The sequence below is a fragment of the Zingiber officinale genome, chromosome 2B, assembly GCF_018446385.1.
Source record: "Zingiber officinale cultivar Zhangliang chromosome 2B, Zo_v1.1, whole genome shotgun sequence".
NCBI lineage: Eukaryota > Viridiplantae > Streptophyta > Magnoliopsida > Zingiberales > Zingiberaceae > Zingiber > Zingiber officinale.
The window spans coordinates 110,990,965-111,011,516 of record NC_055989.1 but is presented as its reverse complement, the minus strand read 5'-3'; the positions used below and the strand labels follow the sequence as shown (position 1 = coordinate 111,011,516).

Below are 20,552 nucleotides of genomic sequence, written 5' to 3'. Positions count from 1 at the left end.
TTGTTTCAATTTTTAAATAAAAACTAAATCGTAGCTCACACCTTATAAGACTTAAATCGGATTGAACATGTGAGTTTAAAATAGTTTGTACATGGCCTAATCTGAATCAGACTTAACCTGGAATTAGAACTAGGTCAACGGATAAATTATTCGTAATCTATATGTCTAGAGTCTAGAGATGAGTCAATTAAGGATCGGACCCCCAAGTAAATCGACAAACTAATGTTTTAAACTACTGATTAATTGCCTATTTTTTTTTAAAATTTTTTTTAGAATTTTTTAAATTATTTAATAATATTTTAGTGATGTAGTGGTGTAGGTCTATATAAATTAACTCCATTTGCTTAAAAATTTTTAATGCGAGACATTTCTAATGAGTCATATGATCAATATCATTTATCTCTTCTTCTTTTACAGCTCTCTCTGACCACCTGCTCGCTAGCTATTTTCTAATGGTGTCAAGCCAACGCAAGCGGCCGGCTATACTCTTAGCTAATGTGAACTTTGGCATGAGGGTTTTAGATTCCTACTTATTCTTTTATTGTGATATATGTCAAATTAAGGGTTTAGGGTTTACCCTTAACCTTTTGACGTGGCTTAAATTGTTGGAACGTTGGAATTTTGATGGCAACAAAAAGAAAGACATCAAAACCCCGTTGAAATCACTAATTAAATATAAAGAAATAATAAAAAGAATTATATATATATATATATATATATATATATATATATATGAGTTTTGATATTGTGCGCGACTGTACGCGTCGCGCACAATATCAAAATTTTTTTTTAATTATTATTTTTCTAATATTTTGAATTTAAAAAATTCAACATTTCCTTATATAAAATTTTAGTATATAACCCTAAACACATTACAATACAATACTCAGTAAATATTTAAGTTTATTTCATTTTTAATTTTTCTTTTAACTAAACACTATAATCCAATTGGAAAGTCTGAACCCTAAAGATAAAATATTTTTAAAAAAAATTAACTTAAAAATTATAACCCAATTCGAAAATCTAAACCTAGAAATAAAATCTTAAAAAATTTAATTATTTTTTAATTCAAAATTAAAGAAAAATAATAAAACACAGACATTTTGAATTAAAAAAAATAATATTTCTTTATATAAATAGCTAATACGTTACGATATCCCCTTAACATATTACAATACTCCGTAAATACTTAAATTTATTTCATTTTTATTTTTTTTTAACTAAATACTATAATCCAATTGAAAAATCTAAATCTGAGAAATAAAATCTTAAAAAAAAATTAACTGAAAAATTATATCCCAATTAGGATGTCTAAACCCTACCAATAAAATCATAAAAAATATATTTTATTTATTTTTTAATCAAAATTAATATATTTATTTATTTTTTTAATCAAAATTAAAAAAAAATTATGATATACTATATATATATATATATATGAAATCTCATTAATTAATATTTTTCCTAATACCAATCAATCAACTAGACAACAAATTAACAGTCAAACTAATTAAAATTGTTAGATAATGTCATGCATGAATGAACTGATCAGATCAGGAATTACATTTAGATCGATCGAGTAGCTACTAGATCTGCGTCGTCAGTGAGTTGGAACCTGCAGAGCGGACAGGTATTACTTCGAGCCAGCCACTCCGTCAGACACTCCTTGTGAAAAATATGACGACACGGCATCTCCAAAACATGAGTCGTTCGGTTGAATTCTTCCAGACAGATTGAGCATACGCCGTGCTCTTCTGTAATCTTCTTCATTTGGAGTCCCTCCACCGCAGCAGCAGGCGCCGGCGTCGGCCCTCTGACGGGTTCGTCGTCCTCGAAAAAATATTGTCGTGTCTCCAGTGGCACAAAGTAGTGAAGGCGGCCGGTAGAAGTGGAGGGAACAGCAGGAGGAATCTCAATCACGGAGAAGAACTCGACCATGGATAATTCCGTGATTGGAAAAAGATCAAGCACCGCTCTGGTGTATCTACGAAAAGCTAATATAAGAAGGGCAAGATCATCGGCAGTGCGCACGTGATTCGCCGCCACGTGAGAGAGCATCCACCGCGTCTCCTCGTCCCAAGCAGCACCAGAGAGGATGTTCTGATAGGGCTGGTTGATGGTGAAGTAGGCAGCGCTCTCGACAGCGCGGGTGGAAGGAGAGATGGTTCGGAGGCAAAAGCGAAAGATGAATTGCGGCGGGTTCATGCCCTGCGAAGCACTTCGTGTTGCCACGTCAGCCTCCATGGTAAGGAGATAGCCATTTGTATTGGCTTCCCACCCAGAAATCTCCATGAAAACAGCGCCATCTGCAACGTTGCTCATCGAGACGGAAGACGCCGCCATCGAAAAGAAGAGGAAGAAACTCGAATGAGATGAATGAGGAATTAGAAGATAGGTATGCTTTGTTTATATAGAGTTACATTCCTGTTTAGTCAGTTGCTAATAATCCTCTAATTAATTAACTTTTTTTAAAAAAAAATCCTAAACAAATGAAGCTCCCGCCCAATTTAATGTCTTGTCGCTGAATACTCAAATTAATAATTTTTTCAACTTTTCGAGAACTTTTATTAACTCGATAAAAATTAAATAAAATTTTAATAAATCAAACTTGATTTGACTCATTTAGAATCCCAGTTTTAACCAAACAATTCAACATAATAGCACAAGTCGTCTCAATATTGTTTTTTTTTTTTTAAAATAATATTATTTTTTTAAAAAAAAATACTTTTTGACATGTAAAATTACTAATTAATATTTTATGTTCGATATAAGACTTTAAGTTTTATTTTTAATTCTAGGTTTATTATTATTTTTAAATGATTTAATTTCGAAAATAAATATAAATAATTAATATCAGATAATATGTTTTGTTTTATTTTATTTTTCAAAATTTAAATATTTTTTATAAAAATCATTTAATTTTTTTATGTAATATAAAAAAATTAAAATTATGTTCATATATCTTAAACTTTTAAATTTATTTTAAAATAAAAAATTAGCATGATCAATCATATAATTAAAATAATTAATTTTAAAAACTTCTTCAAATAAAAGTAATGAGTATCATTCTCAACAAACTTCTTCAAATAAAGTTTAAATATTTTTATAAAAATCATTTAATTTTTTATGTAAAAATAAGGAAAAAAAAGAATAGTCCGGTGAACGAAGCTTCTGTCATTCGGGGTACAGGAAAGGATTCATTGTCCGAAACCATCTTACCTTACTTTTTATAAGAGGTTGTTTTCAGGATTCGAACCCATGATTTTTTGATTACATGGCAACAACTCTACTGTTACGCAAAGACTTCCCTTCTTAATTTTTTATGTAATATAAAATAATTAAAATTATGTTCATATATCTTAAACTTTTAAATTTATTTTAAAATAAAAAATTAACATGATCAATCATATAATTAAAATAATTAATTTTGAAACTTCTTTGACTTGTTTATAATCCAAGTGGCAACTAAACAATTCAACAATTTGGCCCATCAAATTTATTCATAATTAAATCTCTTAATATATTTTTTTAACAAAATATTTTTATAAATTTTTATTGTGGAAATTGTAGCTATTGACTGACTGATGGAGAATGTTTTGTTAATTTTGAAACTTCGAGTGGTAGGATGAAAATAGAAAACAAATTTGAGAGTGAAATGAAAACTTTATGAATGCGGTGGCCTTTGTAAATACCCGATGTCAACGCGAAGGCGATCCGCGTTTCGATCGGAGAGCGAGGGGAAGAGGCGGCGGCGTAGGCGATCTGCGGCGATCGAGGATGGTTCAGGGGACGCTCCATGTGCTGCTCGTCAGCGCCAAGGGCCTCGATGACGCCGATTTCTTAGGTATGTTTTCGTGTTTCCCGTCGACCGCCTTCGATCCTCTTCGACTCTTACGCATCGTTTGATTTCTGGATTCCTTACTTTTCTTTTGTTTCGATCTGCCAAATCAGGGGTTTTTCCTCTCTTTTTCAACGCTAAAATAAAAAATGTAATGTCTTGGGGCACTGTAGATGTTAAGATCTGTATAAGATTGCGACCGTTCACCGTTGGGGTTAAAACTTCAGAATTTCTTTGATGGATCAGAGTTTAGAATCCTAATCACATTCATCTGAGAACAAAATCATCGAGTCACTTCTCTGTGTTGCTGTTATTACAGATCCGCTTTGCTTATGAATGGAATATACTTTTCGATCTTTATTGACTGAATAGCCAAATAAGTTTTCTGTTCAAAGCGATTTTGTTCCTCAAAGGAACTCGCTATTATTGGGCCAATATACCTCGGGATTACAGACAAATTGTAGCCTTTTATCTTGCTTAGTCGAAGCATGATCCACTATATATTAGTCAATAATGACAATGTGGACATTTAGTTTGAATTATCTTATTCAAAATCCATGCAGAGAGATATAGAGTATATTGTTTATGCATTTAGTTACAGATCATTTTTCTTTAATGGGTTGTTTGATTTCTGATATTTCCTTTTGCTTGTTTCTATAGCCCTTGAATGCAATGTCTCTAGAACTGCTAGTAATGAGTAAGCTACTACATTGCTTTAAAATTTCTACCTTGCAATGCTACAAACTTCCAATAAAAGACTACACTGTATATTTTTATAATTTCACGCAGATTACTGAGATTTGTAGACATTCATAGATAAAGATACAAGAGCAACCTGTACGCTTAGATTCCATATTTCAACTTCCAGTTTATGCATGCTATCCTGGATTGCTTGATGCACTAGCAATTAGTAAATTAATAGATGTAATTATATATATCTGCTAGTTTGTCATATCGGTAGTGTCTATCAAGTAACATTTATAACTGGTAAGCAGGTAATATGGATCCTTATGCCATCCTTACTTGTCGTAGTCAGGAACAGAAAAGCAGTATTGCCTCAGGTGCATTTTCATCTTGCAATGTTTCACTTTCTCCTATATTCTGCAGTTTTACTTATGTTATTCTTTTTTTATAGCTTGTCCTCTGGTTTCATCGTATAACAGTTTGTGCTCCAACTGTATATTTTAATTGTGTTATGCCTGTAAACAAGAAGGGTGGATGTCGTCTAGCTCGGGCATGGAAAATTTATAAATCGTTTGAATTTTTTTTTTCTTCGGTAATCTTCAGCATTGTCAATGATTTTTTAGGCTATTTTAATAACTTTAGGACCAAAAGATCATAATGCCCTCTTGAGTTTAAATTTTTTTCAATGTTTGAGGGGGAAAGAATATACATGACCATAAGGATATACTAGCTTAAGTGCAACCTTATCATGGTAGGTAAGCTGTGGGCCGCAAAGGCAGAGCCTGGCTCGACCCATTTAGGACTAGCTATGCTTGGCACAACCAAAGAGTCCAGACCATTTTGAGCCGAGCCAAGCTAAAAGCAAGCCAGGTTGGGTTACTCACAGCTCAACCAATTTAAGTCCACTAGTCCCTAGTATTTATATATTCAAGTTCTCAGGTCCATAATTTCAACTGGAAGAAAGTATACATGATATCCAACTGTCTCTATCTTGGAAGTGAAAGAGTCTTTGAAACAGGCTTACGAATGGAATGTTCTAAGGAAGAAATAAAGACATAATGAGCAACATAAGATTAATAATATGCAACAGGATGAAAGTTAGAGCAACTACGAGTACCATTCCAGAAAACAGTAGGCAGCATACCAGAATTGGACTGGAAATCAAACTCGAAAAACTTTGGATCACTGGTTCGCTGATCAAACAAGTGGGTTAATTGGTCTAATTGCCTATTAAATTGGAAAATATAATACTAACAATTAAACATTAAAAAATTGAAGACCTATAGACTACTAACGACAACTGGAAGAGATGAATCTTCAGTGCGACCTCTGCCACTGACCACAAACAACCACTGTGCTATAGGTTGAGGAAACAAGAGAGGATGCCACATTAAATTAAGAAATTAGAGCTTTAGGACTACCTATAAAGCTGAGTCAGGTTTTATCAAATCGCTCGTGATAAAAACCTCGTTTTTAACCGGTTTGATTGCTTTGTCCAATCCAATTAACCAACCGGATCAGACATGTATTTGGGTCCATTGTTTCGGTTGGACCGGCTGGTCCAATTTAGGTTTAATAACACTGATCTAAATCAGAGGCAAAATCGTGAACAAGAATTGTGTTGGAAGACTAGTGGAGTCTCATGGTCGTCTATTGTATGTTCTCAATGGTGTAGACTCCATTGTTGGCAATCTTGCACAAAAAGATAATGCAATGGAGAAAGGCATAAGAACAACTAGCATCTCAGTTATAGATTCAAAAGTACATGACGAGTATAAAAAATGGGATTGACTATATATAAATGCACCAACCAGGAGAGTATCAATAATATCCTTTTCCAACCAAGAGTAACTAAGGAATAAACTCTTGACTACTGTAGGCGACCATTTATCCTTGTGAAGAGATAACAGTGGATAAAACAAGCACACACCCAAGCACCTTGGATGGAAGACAATAGATAGAATCAAGTAGACATGGAATACTAAAGGGAGTCTACCATGGAGAACAAAAATGATATGAGCATAGTAAGAAAAAAAACACAATAAGATTTGAATTACCCTACAAGCCCCTCCTATATATATATAATTTTTTTTTAATGTAATAATACAAGTAGGTCCTTAGTCCCTAGGTCCATAACAATGACAAATAATATAGTTATGATGTTCATGAGTTAAAAGCCTGAGTTCAGTCTACAGCTATTAGTACTACAATAACACAAAAAAGGGGAAAATGTAAAAGGTGCATCAGAAAACTAGTAAAAAGAAATACCAAACGTTGTTCCAATTATTCCTTGAATAGTTGATCACACTACTAGCCAACTCCAAGTAGTTAAATTAGCTGGAAAATTGCAACTCTTGTAAAACCTCTTTTACACTCATTGATTTGCCTTCAATTCTTCAAACCTTATATTTACTTTTTTTTAATACTTTTTTGCTCATTGATTTGCCTTCAATTCTTCAAACATACTTTCTTTCCCTCTAAAAAGTCAACAGGTGTGAAATGCAACTTGGTAGCTTCTTCTGATTGTATGTTGTTGTTTTATTTAGATATAAAACATGATCCAATTTTTAATCCTTGTGCTCAGCTTTTAAAGAGAATTTCATTTTGTCCTGAGTATGCCAACTTCCTTCAATGAATCTTGTGTTCTTATATGAGATTATGCAATTAACTTCCCTTGAAGCATTATGTACAATTTTAAAGATGATGAGGAGATGGAGTCTTAGAATAAGATGGGGAAAAAAAGAGAAGCGTTTAGACGTCGTTTGCAACCCAAATGATCAAAGGTTTGTTGGCCATTAGATACTTGAGGCTAGGGAGTCTAGGTGTTGGATACTCTATTGGGTACGATGTAAGGCAATGTGCTACTCTCCTGAATGATATTGAAATGGGTAGTTTTGTGCTGGAATATGGTCAGAGCAATAAAGAAACCAACTTCCTTTGTTGCTACGGTGTCGGTGTGGTATTTCAAATCATGGAAGTGAATTTGATAGTTAAGCTACGCAGAATTTGATTCTTGTCATTTCATTTTTTTTTCTTTAACTAATATAGATAATCCAATTGTGGATACAGGTGCAGGAAATGAACCTGAATGGAACGAGACATTTGTGTTTACTGTTTCAGACAGCACCACAGACCTTATCATTAAGCTCTTTGACAAGGATACTTTTTCAAGTGATGATTTTGTAGGAGAAACAAAGTGAGTCGTCTTTACCATATATAATTTTCTAGTTGGTTGAAGAATGAAAAAGTATAACTGCCTGAAAACTATGACAAGTTTAAATGATTATTAGTAGGCCGTGACATCATCTTCTATGGGGTCTAATTTTTGCTAATTGTAGGGAGGTTTACCACTTTAGTTGACATTAAGTTACTAGAAAAGTTCCTTCTACTTGGATATCCAGGATTCTCTTGGATACAGTTTTTGCTGAAGGAAATCTCCCACCGACTGTTTACAATGTGGTCAAAGATCAGGAATATCGTGGAGAAATCAAAGTCGGGCTCACTTTCACCCCATCGGTAACTTCTCTAGCCCTGCCAACTTCATTTAGAACTTAAACCTGCTAAATATACAAATGTTGCCACTTCATTTTGTTTTGCTCATTTGATTGATTCTTCCATGCAAACTGACACCAGAGAGACTTAGATGATGATATTAGAGAGGAGGGACAGAAGGAACTTTATAACATAATTTTGCTAGCCAATCTTAAGCACATTGTTTTTTTAGCATAACTCTCTCTAATTCATCTCTACTTCTCAATGAAAGAGACTGTTACCATGTCGTACATCCTTTGCAGGAAGATCGATCATTGGACTTTGGGGAGGAAGAATTCGGGGGATGGAAACAGTCATCACGTGAATAGAAAGCCTATGTTCTTTAGGACTGTGCTAGTGGCCTTTGTTGAACTCGTTGCATCTCATTTGGTAATGTTGAATTTGATGCTCAATTTATTGTGGGTCGTGTTTTGATGACTGTGAAGAGACCTTAGAAGGATTCATGATGATTAAGGACTGATATGGGTGAGCAATTTCTTTGGTGACTCTTAGGTTGAGTTTATTGGGCGGAAACCTTGGAACGAAACTGGGAGAGCAGTAAAAAGAAAAAAGTCATAGTTTTGCTTCTCGCCTTTTCTCACTAAAGTAAACTTAGATTGTGTTTACTTGGATGGAAGTGAGACCATGAATTGTCTCTCCTCTTTTTGTACATTGTTTTCTATTCGTATTTGGTTCAAGAGTGTGTTGCAAGCTTCTTGATTTGCTCAACCAACAAATTTGATTAGCACAGAAACTAATAGTATCAAGTAAGGATTGTCTTCCAAGCTCATAAAGTGAATAATTTAATGGAAGCATTCAAATCTAATGATAGATATCAGATCCAATTGCACTAGTAATTTTAGTTTACAACACTTTTCCAAGAATAAACAACGATAGAACTATCATCTTATGCATCTCATGGTGAATAAACAGTGGAGAACTATCAAAACTATGTATGGATATATGCCTATATGTCGATATGTCTATAAAATATAAAATGAAGTGGACGATGACCAATTTAGAGCATCAATTTTGAACTAGGCATGCTAGCCGTGGGAGAAGTGGAACAAACCTGAAAATTCAGATTATGGAGGTAAAAGCAAAGAATTGACTTCTAGTAAAATCCACAAAGCCCTGAGAAACCTCATAAAGTCTTAATTCTACACAACTCTTCTGTTTAGAGTCCCCAATGTGGATCTCTAAGAGCTTCCACGTTGATAAAATTTATTGAATGTTATAATACTTAAATATAGTGATAAAAAAATTGACGTAAATATTTTTAATATAATAATATAATATGTGTGGATATGTGAACCCATATATATATATATTTTGACAAAATGGTCAAGGTTAACACCCACCAATGCAGATATCGTAAATGTACACACACGAGCATGCAAGCAAAAATACACATGGCACATATTGGTCAGTAGAAACAGATGAATTAGAAGAGAATTGTTACTATGGAAACTTGATAGGCAGTTTACAGCAGCTGTAGCCTGTAAGGTCTGTTTCACAACCACGAGGATCAGAGAATGCAGCACAGTTTGCAATCCCATCTAAGTTCTAACTGAAATAGTAGAAAAAAGTTTAAACAAATAACTCATTGCATCTAGGAAGAGCAGATGCCCCTCATTTAATCTATCCTCATCACATGAACTTCAGGTATGAGGAGAAGGAATTTCATGTCATTGTAATAAAAAATAATTACGTTCATCCTATACGTCCCTCGTAACCCGTCCTTAGATTATATGAAAGAGATAAATCACAGAGTCAGCTTATATCCGACCGCCAAATTGATTAAGGAGTGAGAGAGTTTTTTTTAAAGAATTTTATGCCATAAACATATATCCCAGCATAATTTGCAAAATCGCGATTCAGATTGTAGGGTCATACGATCCTACAATCCGGAAATCCAAAATCGATCCAAGATCGTGCAAAATCGATTTTTACAGTAGGATCACAACAGGATCGGTAGGATTATAATAGAATTGATAGGATCGAAACAGGATCAGAGCAGGATCGGTGGAAGCTTTGAGATATCATAACTTTTGACTCGGATTGAACCACGAGACCTATAAGATATCAGATCAAAGCTCGTTTAGAGATCTTTAATAAATTTCAAAGTTTATCCTTTAACACTCTATTTCAAACCCAAAAAATATTCTTAATCCATTTCGGATGTTCAGAAGATTTTATCTTTTTTTATTATTATTATTTTTTATCTTATTAGGGTTTTAAATTATTGAGTTAGTTTTTTATCAATAATATTTTGTCATTTCTTTTTCCCAAAATGATGAATTTTTGGATGTCTATTGTCTAATATTGTGTGACATCAACCAGTCTTTAGAAGATTATTTTCAACGTTCATATTTGAATCAAAGGATTCAATAACTTCTTTTATATACGTTAGGTGCTTTATTGGCCTTTAAATTGAATTATCTTATAAACAAAGAAAATATTTTTGATATTAAATGTGTTATTATTATTGTGTTAATAGAAATTTTATATTCTTTCATTTTACGATATGAAAATATAAATATTATTATTACACGAGAATAATAGTTAAATTACAAGTTAATTTAAATTTATATATGTAGTAATGTAATCTGAGGTGTTGAGTGTAAATGATTGTATATATATATAATTAGTTATCTATTTATATATAAATAACTTTTTAAGGTATTTTTTTCTAATGATTAATCACGTATAATAAGATTTTAAGGATTTTTTATAGAATCGTACGATTCTACGATCCGATCCTGACCCTAAATCGATTCTGTTTAAAATCACGATTCTACAAACTATGTATCCAAGCACTTAATCAACTCCAATTATGTTTTATAGCAGGTGATTCATATTGTTCTATGTAAAATAATCCTACCTTCTTATTAATGGTAATATTAGTGATTTCATCCTACTCATCTCTTTTTTTGTTCACTAGTGTCTCTTCCACTAAATAATATTCTTTGGGGGTTTTATATAGCGCAACCATTAAGTTTATTCCTCAATGAGTCCATTAAGATATATGTTTCACATCAGATTATCGCTAATCCTACTCCCTCTGGTTGAGCTTTGAAGAGTCACTAAAAACACTTTGTTGATTCTTAATAAGTCATAGATGACCATGTGGATAAGAACTTGAGAGCACGCAAAATAATATAAGAGACTTCGTTGCCCTGTTTAATCTAAGCATGGCTATAAAAATATTTCTAGAAAGGCATTTGAATAGTTCAAACAAACTAGATGAATTGATGGAACATCAGAGCTGGATTGAAATCCTAGCAGATCAGATGACTTACATGCGACATAAGAGCGGGATGAAATCCTAAAAATATGTGAAGAATCATGGTGCTCGTGCTCTCCTGTTTGAACCATGGAGGTGATGAGCAATAATCCTTTGGGTTGTATTATCTCTTTGAAAGGAGAGAGAGAGAAGATAAAATAAATCAATGGAGCCAACCAACTTGATCTTTCTGTCGAACAATTTCTCCTGTACCTGTTCTGTTTAATTAGGAAACAAATCATAGAGAGACACACAAGCTTTATTAATCTTGAGTCCAACCAAAACTATACACGCTAAATTTTTCTTAAAAAAAACACAAAACAGGATTTTTTTTCAAAAAATGGTCAGGTCTGATCATCATCTTCTATCTTTGGAGCCAAGTAGTATCTGATATACCCCATCTCTGCAATCTTATACTCGACCACCACCGGAAGATCCGAAGACATGCAGATTTTAACACTGTTCGACAAAGGTGTTGCTTTTGTAAAGGCATTCAGATAACGAAGAGCAAATGCCAATGAAACTGGATCATTCATTTCAATTATCATGGATTCCTCTGGCTGCAAAGACAGCATGCATTAGTCCAGAATTTTATAAAACTTTTTTAAAAAAAAATTATATCTCCGTTATCTTGTGATGCAACAGAAGTTTATGGAAGAGTTTATGGAAAGAATTCTTAACTGTGAAAGCAAAGACATATAGTGAATGGCTAATTGTGGGAGATTCCTAATTTAAAATGAGAATTGAAAGCCTAACCCAATCAAATAAGTGAAGTATATGCATCTATTTGTGATTTAGTCAGTGTGTAAATATACTGATTGATCTAAATGAACTGAATAATGATAAATTATATGGAAGTTAATTTAGAATAGAAAGTGCAACATTCTACAAGGTTGTTGCATTTTGCTCCTATAGACTATAATAGATAATTCTCAATGGCCCTCCAATTTGACTGCTCTGTATGACAATCTCTGTCATGAACAAGTACTTAATAAGTAACAACTAACAGATCATTATGATAGGACTGTAAAGGGGAATGGGAATGGATAAACAACAAACCACAAAAGAAAACTGATTTTAACTCTTAGAGAGCTAGAATTGTGTTATTTCCTTACTTTATCTACAGTAGTGTTCTGACGGCAAACGATATTTGCACTCCCAATGTCGCCTGTAGTAGAGAATTTCACTCCTTCCTTAGTTACAGAAATTACAACTACAAAGAGGGTGAAACAAATGATCAGGAAGGTGCAAGGAATATAATGGGCATTAAAATAATGACAACATGACTGCTAGGTTAAGGAACAATTTGCTACATAGTTTAAAATTCAAATAACCAAAAGGAGTCCAACCTTTCAGTGTCATCCAGTTATATTGATTATTATGTAGTAATGGGAAAGTAGGTGTACTATATGTTCAGCTATATTTATGGACAGATCACAGTCCTATAGAGTAATTCCAATGTAAGCAGTTGAATATCTAAAACTAAAGATGCTCATGGTGAGTAAAAACTCCTGCCTATTACCACATAGCAACACAAAATGTGAAATTAAATAAGTCAAGCTCAAATGCAAGGAAATTGATTCCCAAATGCTTTTCGGTATGAGAAGAAGTAAACTACAGTAAGGTAAAAGCCTTTTTCTTTTGAAGGTAAGGAAGGACTTGAGCTTATGTGGGGTAGATCCAAGTTAACCATCATAATTCAATTTACCAAAACCCTGGTCAATAGCTAACCCCTTGAAGGACTTTTAGTCCTACGAAAGGTTTCAGAATCATGGTAACCACTCGATAAAGATTCCAACTAACCAGCCATTACCTCCAAAAATGCAATGAGACAGGAGCCCTTGGCTCCCAGCTATATCAATACAACCGTCAAATAAAATTAGCACCCACTATAATGCGACAGGAATAAGCAACCAATATGACAATAAGAACAATGCTATAATCTAAAGGACGCTCATTGAGAAGCTAACAATAACTATGCAAAACAATACATATCATGATCATGTGGTCCTTAACTTCCTTTTTCTTTTTGTCAATAACTCATACGCCAACTCTTCATCTACCCCTGTACTCATGTTGGATATCCAACACTTGACACCAACACCTCCACTGACCATATATGTACACCACTTTAAGAAATAAAGATCATGAGAAAAATTGAATTCAATCTGTCAACTGTCAAACACCAAGATCAATACATCCATATTCACATCCAAGTAACATAGATCAATGGGTAGAGCCAACAATATTATAAGCTAAGACCCTACCAGTGTCACCAATGGAACTCAGATCTTTGCATATTCGTGCAAACTCCTGTGATGACATCTTTATAATAGCTTGATATTGTGCTTCAGGAATACCTAAGTGCTCACTCTGGATGTCCATCAACTTCATTTCAAAGTCTGTAATTTTATTCTGTTCTGTAAATTAGCACAACATTAACAGAATTAGAAAAGGAAGGGTAGTAAAGAACTGGAATATTTTACATACTCCATTAGTAATGGATTCAATGTAGATATGTCCAGTAGATTATCTTCCAAAAACCCTAAAATCTACTGAATATACAACTCTTGGAACTAAAACATTTTTCCTGGTACGGTAACTAGACTACAAGCACTGGTGGGAAACAACTTATTATTCACTCCAAAACCATTTGTGAAATCAATATAATTAGGTACTCCAAGAGAGAGTATTTTAACCAGAATGATTACTACCAATAGATGCTTTGCTTCCAGTTCAGGATCTCATTATTAGAAACATATCTCCTCAATATAACTACTAGCTTATGTCAACATCTAGTAGCTTTCAGACTGCAAATTGGAGCCAATTATATGCAGTGAAAAAAGAATAAAAAAATTCCTTAACCAGATTTATTGGAGAAGTTTAACAGTTGCACAAATGCAAAGAAACATCTCAACAACAAAGAGTATCTCGTGTACAGTTCATCAGTCCGCCACTGCATAGCAGACAAATTATATTAAACTCATCTTTAGCTTCAAAATCTAAACCATAGTAAATTCAGGATTATTTGATTAATGTACCCGTTTTTTCTTCAAAGCTATCACAAAGTGTCCGCCCTCAATTGGAAACTAAGATCATCATTCCTCTCACGTATTTCTGATTCAGATTATAGCGCAATAATTTCAGACATCAAGTCGCCAGGCTCAATTCAATCAATCGCAGAACACAAGATACAAAGGAAAATGTCAGCAGAGAGCATTCATAAGAGCTCGGATTAAATTGCAGAAAGAGGCAGCAATGGTTGATTCATGAACAGATAGATAGATCGATCACTTACTGGGGTTCTCGAAGATGAAAACGACAGTATCGGAGTCGTCGTCGGCCTTGAGGGTGAGGACGTCGTCGTTGGCGGCGCATCGGAGGATCTTGGCGAGGCAGTTGAGGTTCATGCCGATGGATCGGCTGCGGTCGCAGCGGAAATGGTCGAAGGAGTCGGCGCTGAGGAGGAGGGCGACGAGGGCGACGTGGGTGGAATCCATGGCCTGGAGGGAGATGCCGGAGCGGGAGCAGTCGAAGTTAGCGTCGGTGACCAGCTCCCGCATCGCCTCGAGAACCTTCTTCAGGAGCCCTCCCTGGGGCAGCCGCAGCTCCAACATAACTAACCGCCTTCCTCGAGAAGCTTCGGGTCCACGGTGGCGCGTCTTATAGTTCGTCTCCTGGCTGCTTGCCGGAGAAGTTTGTTCAATTTTCAAAATGGCCACCAAGGTTTAACATTTTCTAAACAAGTTTTATTTTGCCCCCACATTTACCTTTTTTTATTTTACCTTTCGTATTTTCAAATATTAATGATAGCATATGTATAATTGTATTGACGTTGTCATTTGTGAAAATATACTTTCTTCTTTTATAAGAAGATGAAGCACTTGACGCGCGAAGCGTGACCTCTAACCCTCTGTTTGGGAGGAGGTGAGTAAAGGGGAGGAAAAGGAAAATATGGGTAAACAAATTTTTTACACTTGTTTGGGAGAGAGTGAGCCATGAAGGGGAAGGGGAGAGAAGGATAAAGCTTCCCCTTGTATGCTCGGGAATCAGCAAAATTCCTTACACCCTAAATTGGGGTGTAAGGAAGGGTAAGGAAAAATTATCCCAATTTTATCCTTATTTATATTTTCACATACAGATTTATTAAAAAAATAAGAGGATATTTTTATAAATTTGTATATTTAACCTTCATTTCCATCCCTTTGAACTTTCCCTCCCTTCCAAACAAGGGTAAGATAAATATATTACTTTCCCTCCCTTCCCCTTCCATCCCCTTCCATTAATAAACCTTACCTCACCCCATCCAAACAGAGGGTAAGTCACGCGTTACACTAAAACTCCCCTTTGTAATAATTTAAACTAAAAGTTTTAAATATAACAAAAGTCTCAATATTATTGTCGGATCCTCTAACTTTGCGATTAGAGACAGGCTGTGCTAGTGCAAACTTAATCTCCATAAAGTCCATCCACATGTTTTTTGGTGTATGATCCACCTTCTCTCTGTTCACAGGGAAACCTCACAATGCAACAATGATTCTCATGCAACAAGTGTTCAAATCTCGTGTTGGACATTTCATGCGGAGTTTGAACCACTAGTTTGTGGCATACCAAAACTCACCTGTACTTTCCAAAATTTATCTGGTAGCCGATGGATCTGTGAGCTAATCTTCAAAACTTGAATCGGATTTCCTCATTCAATGGCATAACCAATCTCTGGTTTACTTGAACATTAGTGACTAACAACATACGTAAGTAAACATAAGATACACACATAAACAAGTCGAAATTAGTTAATTCTTGATCTTTAAAGAGCAGTTACATTTTTTAGCCTTTGAGGCTTTCATCTTCTACTTCCACTTTAGATGGCAGGTTAAGTATCCCTGTTGCCTAGAGTCACCATACTAGAATTGGTGGGAACCATATCGGTTATGTTTTATTTAGATGTTCGGTAGTTACGCGGGCTTTCATTTACAGTAAAACTTGAGCTCAGGTTAAGGTTAGTGCCAACCCATTAACATTTTTGTGACTCCGTCAACAATTTTGTCCTTTGATGCACAGAGCTCATGATCATCTCCAAGGTGAACTCTGTAGATTTCCCATTCTCTGTCGCCGATGACATGCCTGCCAATCTCTGCCTGAAATATGAATCAGTTGATGAAATCAGCTTAAAGATTGAGCATGGGTTTTAATTGTGGTAGTGATTTTGCGAATAAATTAACAAGCTAAAAAGTTCACAGACATACCAGAAAAATTCTTATCTCGAGTAGTTTGAGTGCATAAGTGATATCATAGAAGACAAGAGGCCGACCCTTGCCACATATTTCAACTGGATTTGCTACTAAAAGTTCTATGTCGGGACCCCGGCTAACCAAAGTCACACGCAAAGGACTAGAAAGCTCCATCCTCAAGCGAGAACAAAGGGCAACCTGTTTGTTTGGATCAACAATCTTCTTTCCGTCATTTTGAACCACAAGTAAATCTACGTTGCAGTTTCCATTTTCCTTTGTATTGAATCGCCCGTATGAGACCTGTTAAGAAAATTCCACATGAAGACACTGAAACACATGAATATCATGAAAATAAAATAGAAAGAAATATAGAGGAAAGAAGATTTACCAATATCAACAGAAATTGAATTTAGTAAGATGATTAAATGGATACGATGTGAGTTCCTATTATTATAACCTCAAGGACTTCATGATCCGCTAGAAATCAAAATTTCTTATCCTCCTAATAAAGAAATTGAATAAAACTAATGAATAAAATTTCTATGGGGTCGGGCTGGTCACCCCAGATTCGATGTTACTTGGTTAATCATTTTGAATAAAACTAATGAAATATAGATTTATTTCACTTAGTATAGTTCTCACCTGCATGTTGTAATCTTTGAGAGTTCTCATGATGTCATAGAGCAGGCCCTTATGGTCATAACATTGGATTTGAATAAGAGAATGAGCATGGCTGAGAGAGTTGTCGACTGAAACTGAGAGAAAAGAGGACTGAGGAACAGCGTTGGAAGATTCATCCTGGATTTCTAGGGTAAGCATATCCTCTGTTATAGAAGGCGGTAGAGAAGATGATGCTTGCAAACAAGAAGCAATTTCTTCACTTGCCAGTTCAATCTCACAACTGCACATAGAATCTCCTAAAATAGCTCTGAGCCGATTGCATGCATCTTCCCTCCTGCTCTGTGTGTGTAGAAGTTCCCTGAAATAAATCCAAGCTTAACAATCATGTTATGGGATGGAAACTAAACAACGTCAGAAAATATTTATTAGTATGCAGGTAATCAACCTAGAACTCATACATGGAAATAATAAGCAACGATTAATTGTCATCAGAAAGAGGCTCTGAACACCTACTATATAGTAGTGCATTTAGAATTGGGAGCTTTCTCTATAAATGTCGAACCCACGTTCGAAACAGGAAACTAAATTCCCGATGAGCGATGAGTTTTAAGTCAACAGCTAAAACTGGTAGTGTAGCCCAATACTCTTCATGATCCAAGGCAATCAAAGAAAATGCGCGGGTTTTGGATGATATTTTTTTTTGTATCGATAAATCTCTTTGCTAGTTTCACTTTCTCAAAGCCAATTGATAGAGAGATGAACCCAGAACCAACTATTAACTAAATCTTGTTCGTCAGTGGTAATAAAATAGGGATGAAAGCTTTCCAAACTCAATTGTTGATGCAAGTTGCTGCAGAAACAGCTCGCAATTTAGCAGGTGTTGTTCTCCTCCCTTTCATTTTTTAGCCTGTACTTTTTTCACCCTTTCCAGCTCCATGGCCGTTCTACCCAGGGTTTAATAGTTAAACAGTTTGCACTAACACACTTCCAAACTGTAGGATTTGTGATCCATGCTCAATATCATGATGGTGTTATTTGTTTAACTATGTTACGAAATACTAAGTACCCAGCTCTTGACACTACACCATCCCTTTCAAATATGTTACTAAATAAATGCTAGAGGGCATTAAAGAATAAATATTAGGTATGCATCCTAAAGTCAAGTAACAAGGGGTCTTGCGAAATGGCTTAAACATTGATAGAAACACTTGGTAAAACAGGTAAAAGATTTGTGCAATATAGTAAGGGTTATTTTTGCAGCTCAGAATGCGAAGATGACTTAAAATGATTAATTATAGAAGAAATAGTCAGACAAGTATTTTCCAGGAGCTAATACTACCTCTGTTGCAAGACTCACTACAGTTCATACGAGTGAAAAGAAATTGAATATACTAGATTAAAAAATACATCGACTTGCTAGAAGATATTGGAAAGAATAGAAACCGGGTGTCTGTGATTAAGAACAGGTCCATGACTGTCCCATCTGGTGTCGTGGATACCTTCACCCTCCGAATTGTAAGCTCCAACTCACATAATACCTCAGTCACATCTGCCATTTCATAATCATCACTGAGATCTCCCATGATTTCAGGGGAAAAAAAACACAGAAGAAAGAAGTGCAGCATAATACAATAAGTAGATTAGATGAGGGAAAAAATTGTAAAAAAAAAAAATCCAACCAAATAGAGATTCAAAATGTACTTGAGAAAGGAGATAAGCCAAATAGATTATTTACGAAAAAACTTTGCTCAAAGAGATGAAAGAAAGTCCAACATAAGATTCATAAGAACCCAATAGCTTTTGAACAAAGCCACTAAACTAGTTTGTAATTTAAGATCAGAAGAATACAGTACTAAGAATTAGTTAGAAATTTTTAAGGAAGCACTTTAATTATGCTATTACTTCTCTTGGTGGAAATCACATCCCCTGGTATTGTAATCTAAATGAATAGTTGACGATAAGATGATACCTGGTAGAACAAACTCTGGCTTGTTGCATGGAAGGGACAAAAAGTGCAAACTATATTTGCAGATAAGACAAGGCAATACAACAGGTCAACAGCATATCATAAAAGGTTATCAGCAAAAATAAAATAATTTACAAAATTAAGAATATGATTAGAAACTTCAAAGAACTTTCAGATTTCACACAGATCTTAATTAATTAAGCATCAAGAGAAGGACAAAAAAGTGAGGGGAAAAGGTTCCAATCACTTGAAACAGGAGAATACTGAGTGGAAGCAAGGTTACCGTGCAAAAGGCCCATCCTATCGTAGCAGGAAAACTTGAGCAGAAAGACCTGCGGTTTCTGCTCCGCATCCATCTCTTGATCACTGCTATTGATTTCACTCACCAACGGTGGCGAAACCGACGGGCAGACTGCCACAAGTCTCTTCTTCAACAAGTCCCACCTCGTCTCCTTCCTCCCTCTCTCCGCAACCCACAACAGCACATAGCACCATCTCCCATCCGTGCTGAAATCTAACAACGATTCAAGCTTCAGTTTCTCCCCCAAAGCGAAAGAGAAACAACACTTGTTTAAAAAATAATCCCAGTAAAAACAAATCTTCGTAACCCTAAAAATTTAGACAAGAAGAAGATTGAAACTTCGCCGATTTCGACCGGCGGAAGCCTCGAGATCGGGGTTTTAATAGGGGTAAAAGAAGGGAGAAGTGTACCTCCCCGCACAATGCTCAGCCCGAAGAGCAGAATGACGCGGCAGAGGTCGCATCCGAGGCCGGTCTTATCGGGGCAGCTGACGGTGATCAAGCTCGGGCCTCCCGGGCTCTCCGGTGGCCGAATGATCACGACCTCGTCGCTCGGGATGCCCATCCTCCACGCCGTCGCTCCAACTCCGATCCCCGCTTCTTCGGCCCTCGTTCGCCTCGGTTACAGAGACCACCCAGCAGAAAGCAGGAGCACCGGCGGCGAGCAGAAGATTCACAAGAAGGCGGCTGGAATCGGAACAAGGTAGCGGAATCAACGGGCATTTATATGGAGACGTGCCTATAAAAGCTCTATACGATTTGATATTTTCTATAAATTCTAAATTGGAAACAAAAATAAAAAATGTTTCTATTATAGGGAAAAACAGTCGGCCCTTCGAGACAGTCCCCTGCTCCACAGAGAGGATATAAAAAATATTTCGGTCTTTAGATTGATCAGCATATTTTATACCTTTTGAAAATTACCAATTGAAGTAGTAATTCATATTTATTATACCAATTACATGGAAATTTCTATTATTATTATTGACTATTCTGTTTACCCTTATTAATTTGGAAGATAATTAATTTAATTCAATAGAAATTTTTCATTGCCTATCAAAATAAATGGATAAGCATTCTATTCTATATCAACCG

The 20,552-nt window shown here is 35.3% G+C and overlaps 3 protein-coding genes across 5 annotated transcripts; 1 reads left to right on the top strand and 2 right to left on the bottom strand.

Moving 5' to 3' along the window:
- The first annotated feature begins 3,681 nt into the window (after positions 1-3,681).
- Positions 3,682-8,767, top strand: LOC122046802 (elicitor-responsive protein 3-like). Of its 2 annotated transcripts, XR_006130380.1 has the most exons (6): positions 3,682-3,844; positions 4,834-4,899; positions 7,592-7,718; positions 7,924-8,038; positions 8,317-8,443; positions 8,567-8,767. XR_006130380.1 is itself a non-coding variant. In XM_042607684.1 (5 exons), exons 1-5 carry the CDS (start codon positions 3,778-3,780, stop codon positions 8,380-8,382), a joined length of 441 nt encoding a protein of 146 aa, XP_042463618.1. In that variant the 5' UTR covers positions 3,682-3,777; the 3' UTR covers positions 8,383-8,767. The 2 variants fall into 2 exon arrangements, 1 of the variants encoding a protein (XP_042463618.1); XM_042607684.1 differs by having other exon boundaries at positions 8,317-8,767.
- Positions 8,768-11,580: 2,813 nt separating this feature from the next.
- LOC122046801 (proliferating cell nuclear antigen-like) lies at positions 11,581-14,998 on the bottom strand. Of its 2 annotated transcripts, XM_042607682.1 has the most exons (4): positions 14,638-14,998; positions 13,607-13,759; positions 12,455-12,552; positions 11,581-11,899 (listed from the first exon to the last, which is right to left on the bottom strand). In XM_042607682.1, exons 1-4 carry the CDS (start codon positions 14,954-14,956, stop codon positions 11,684-11,686), a joined length of 786 nt encoding a protein of 261 aa, XP_042463616.1. In that variant the 5' UTR covers positions 14,957-14,998; the 3' UTR covers positions 11,581-11,683. The 2 variants fall into 2 exon arrangements, with proteins under 2 accessions (XP_042463616.1, XP_042463617.1); XM_042607683.1 differs by lacking the exon at positions 13,607-13,759.
- A 1,099-nt stretch (positions 14,999-16,097) lies between these two features.
- On the bottom strand, positions 16,098-20,235 carry LOC122046800 (ACT domain-containing protein ACR10-like). Its single transcript, XM_042607681.1, has 6 exons — positions 19,869-20,235; positions 19,441-19,671; positions 18,635-18,740; positions 17,213-17,549; positions 16,586-16,870; positions 16,098-16,477 (listed from the first exon to the last, which is right to left on the bottom strand). The coding sequence occupies exons 1-6, from the start codon at positions 20,020-20,022 to the stop codon at positions 16,340-16,342; spliced, it is 1,251 nt and encodes a 416-aa protein (XP_042463615.1). The 5' UTR covers positions 20,023-20,235; the 3' UTR covers positions 16,098-16,339.
- Between the last annotated feature and the right edge of the window lie 317 nt (positions 20,236-20,552).

Excerpts from the sequence above, each read along its gene's own strand:
- LOC122046802 (XM_042607684.1), top strand. The coding sequence starts at position 3,778 with ATGGTTCAGGGGACGCTCCATGTGCTGCTCGTCAGCGCCAAGGGCCTC. Across the intron at positions 4,900-7,591 it reads GAAAAGCAGTATTGCCTCAG|GTGCAGGAAATGAACCTGAA; the intron begins GTGCATTTTCAT and ends TTGTGGATACAG. Across the intron at positions 7,719-7,923 it reads GATTTTGTAGGAGAAACAAA|GATTCTCTTGGATACAGTTT; the intron begins GTGAGTCGTCTT and ends TTGGATATCCAG.
- LOC122046801 (XM_042607682.1), bottom strand. The coding sequence starts at position 14,956 with ATGTTGGAGCTGCGGCTGCCCCAGGGAGGGCTCCTGAAGAAGGTTCTC. Across the intron at positions 12,553-13,606 it reads GAGTTCCATTGGTGACACTG|TTGTAATTTCTGTAACTAAG; the intron begins GTAGGGTCTTAG and ends CCCTCTTTGTAG. Across the intron at positions 11,900-12,454 it reads AGAACACTACTGTAGATAAA|CCAGAGGAATCCATGATAAT; the intron begins GTAAGGAAATAA and ends CTGTCTTTGCAG.
- LOC122046800 (XM_042607681.1), bottom strand. The coding sequence starts at position 20,022 with ATGGGCATCCCGAGCGACGAGGTCGTGATCATTCGGCCACCGGAGAGC. Across the intron at positions 16,871-17,212 it reads TCAAAGATTACAACATGCAG|GTCTCATACGGGCGATTCAA; the intron begins GTGAGAACTATA and ends TTTTCTTAACAG. Across the intron at positions 16,478-16,585 it reads TCGAGATAAGAATTTTTCTG|GCAGAGATTGGCAGGCATGT; the intron begins GTATGTCTGTGA and ends TTCATATTTCAG.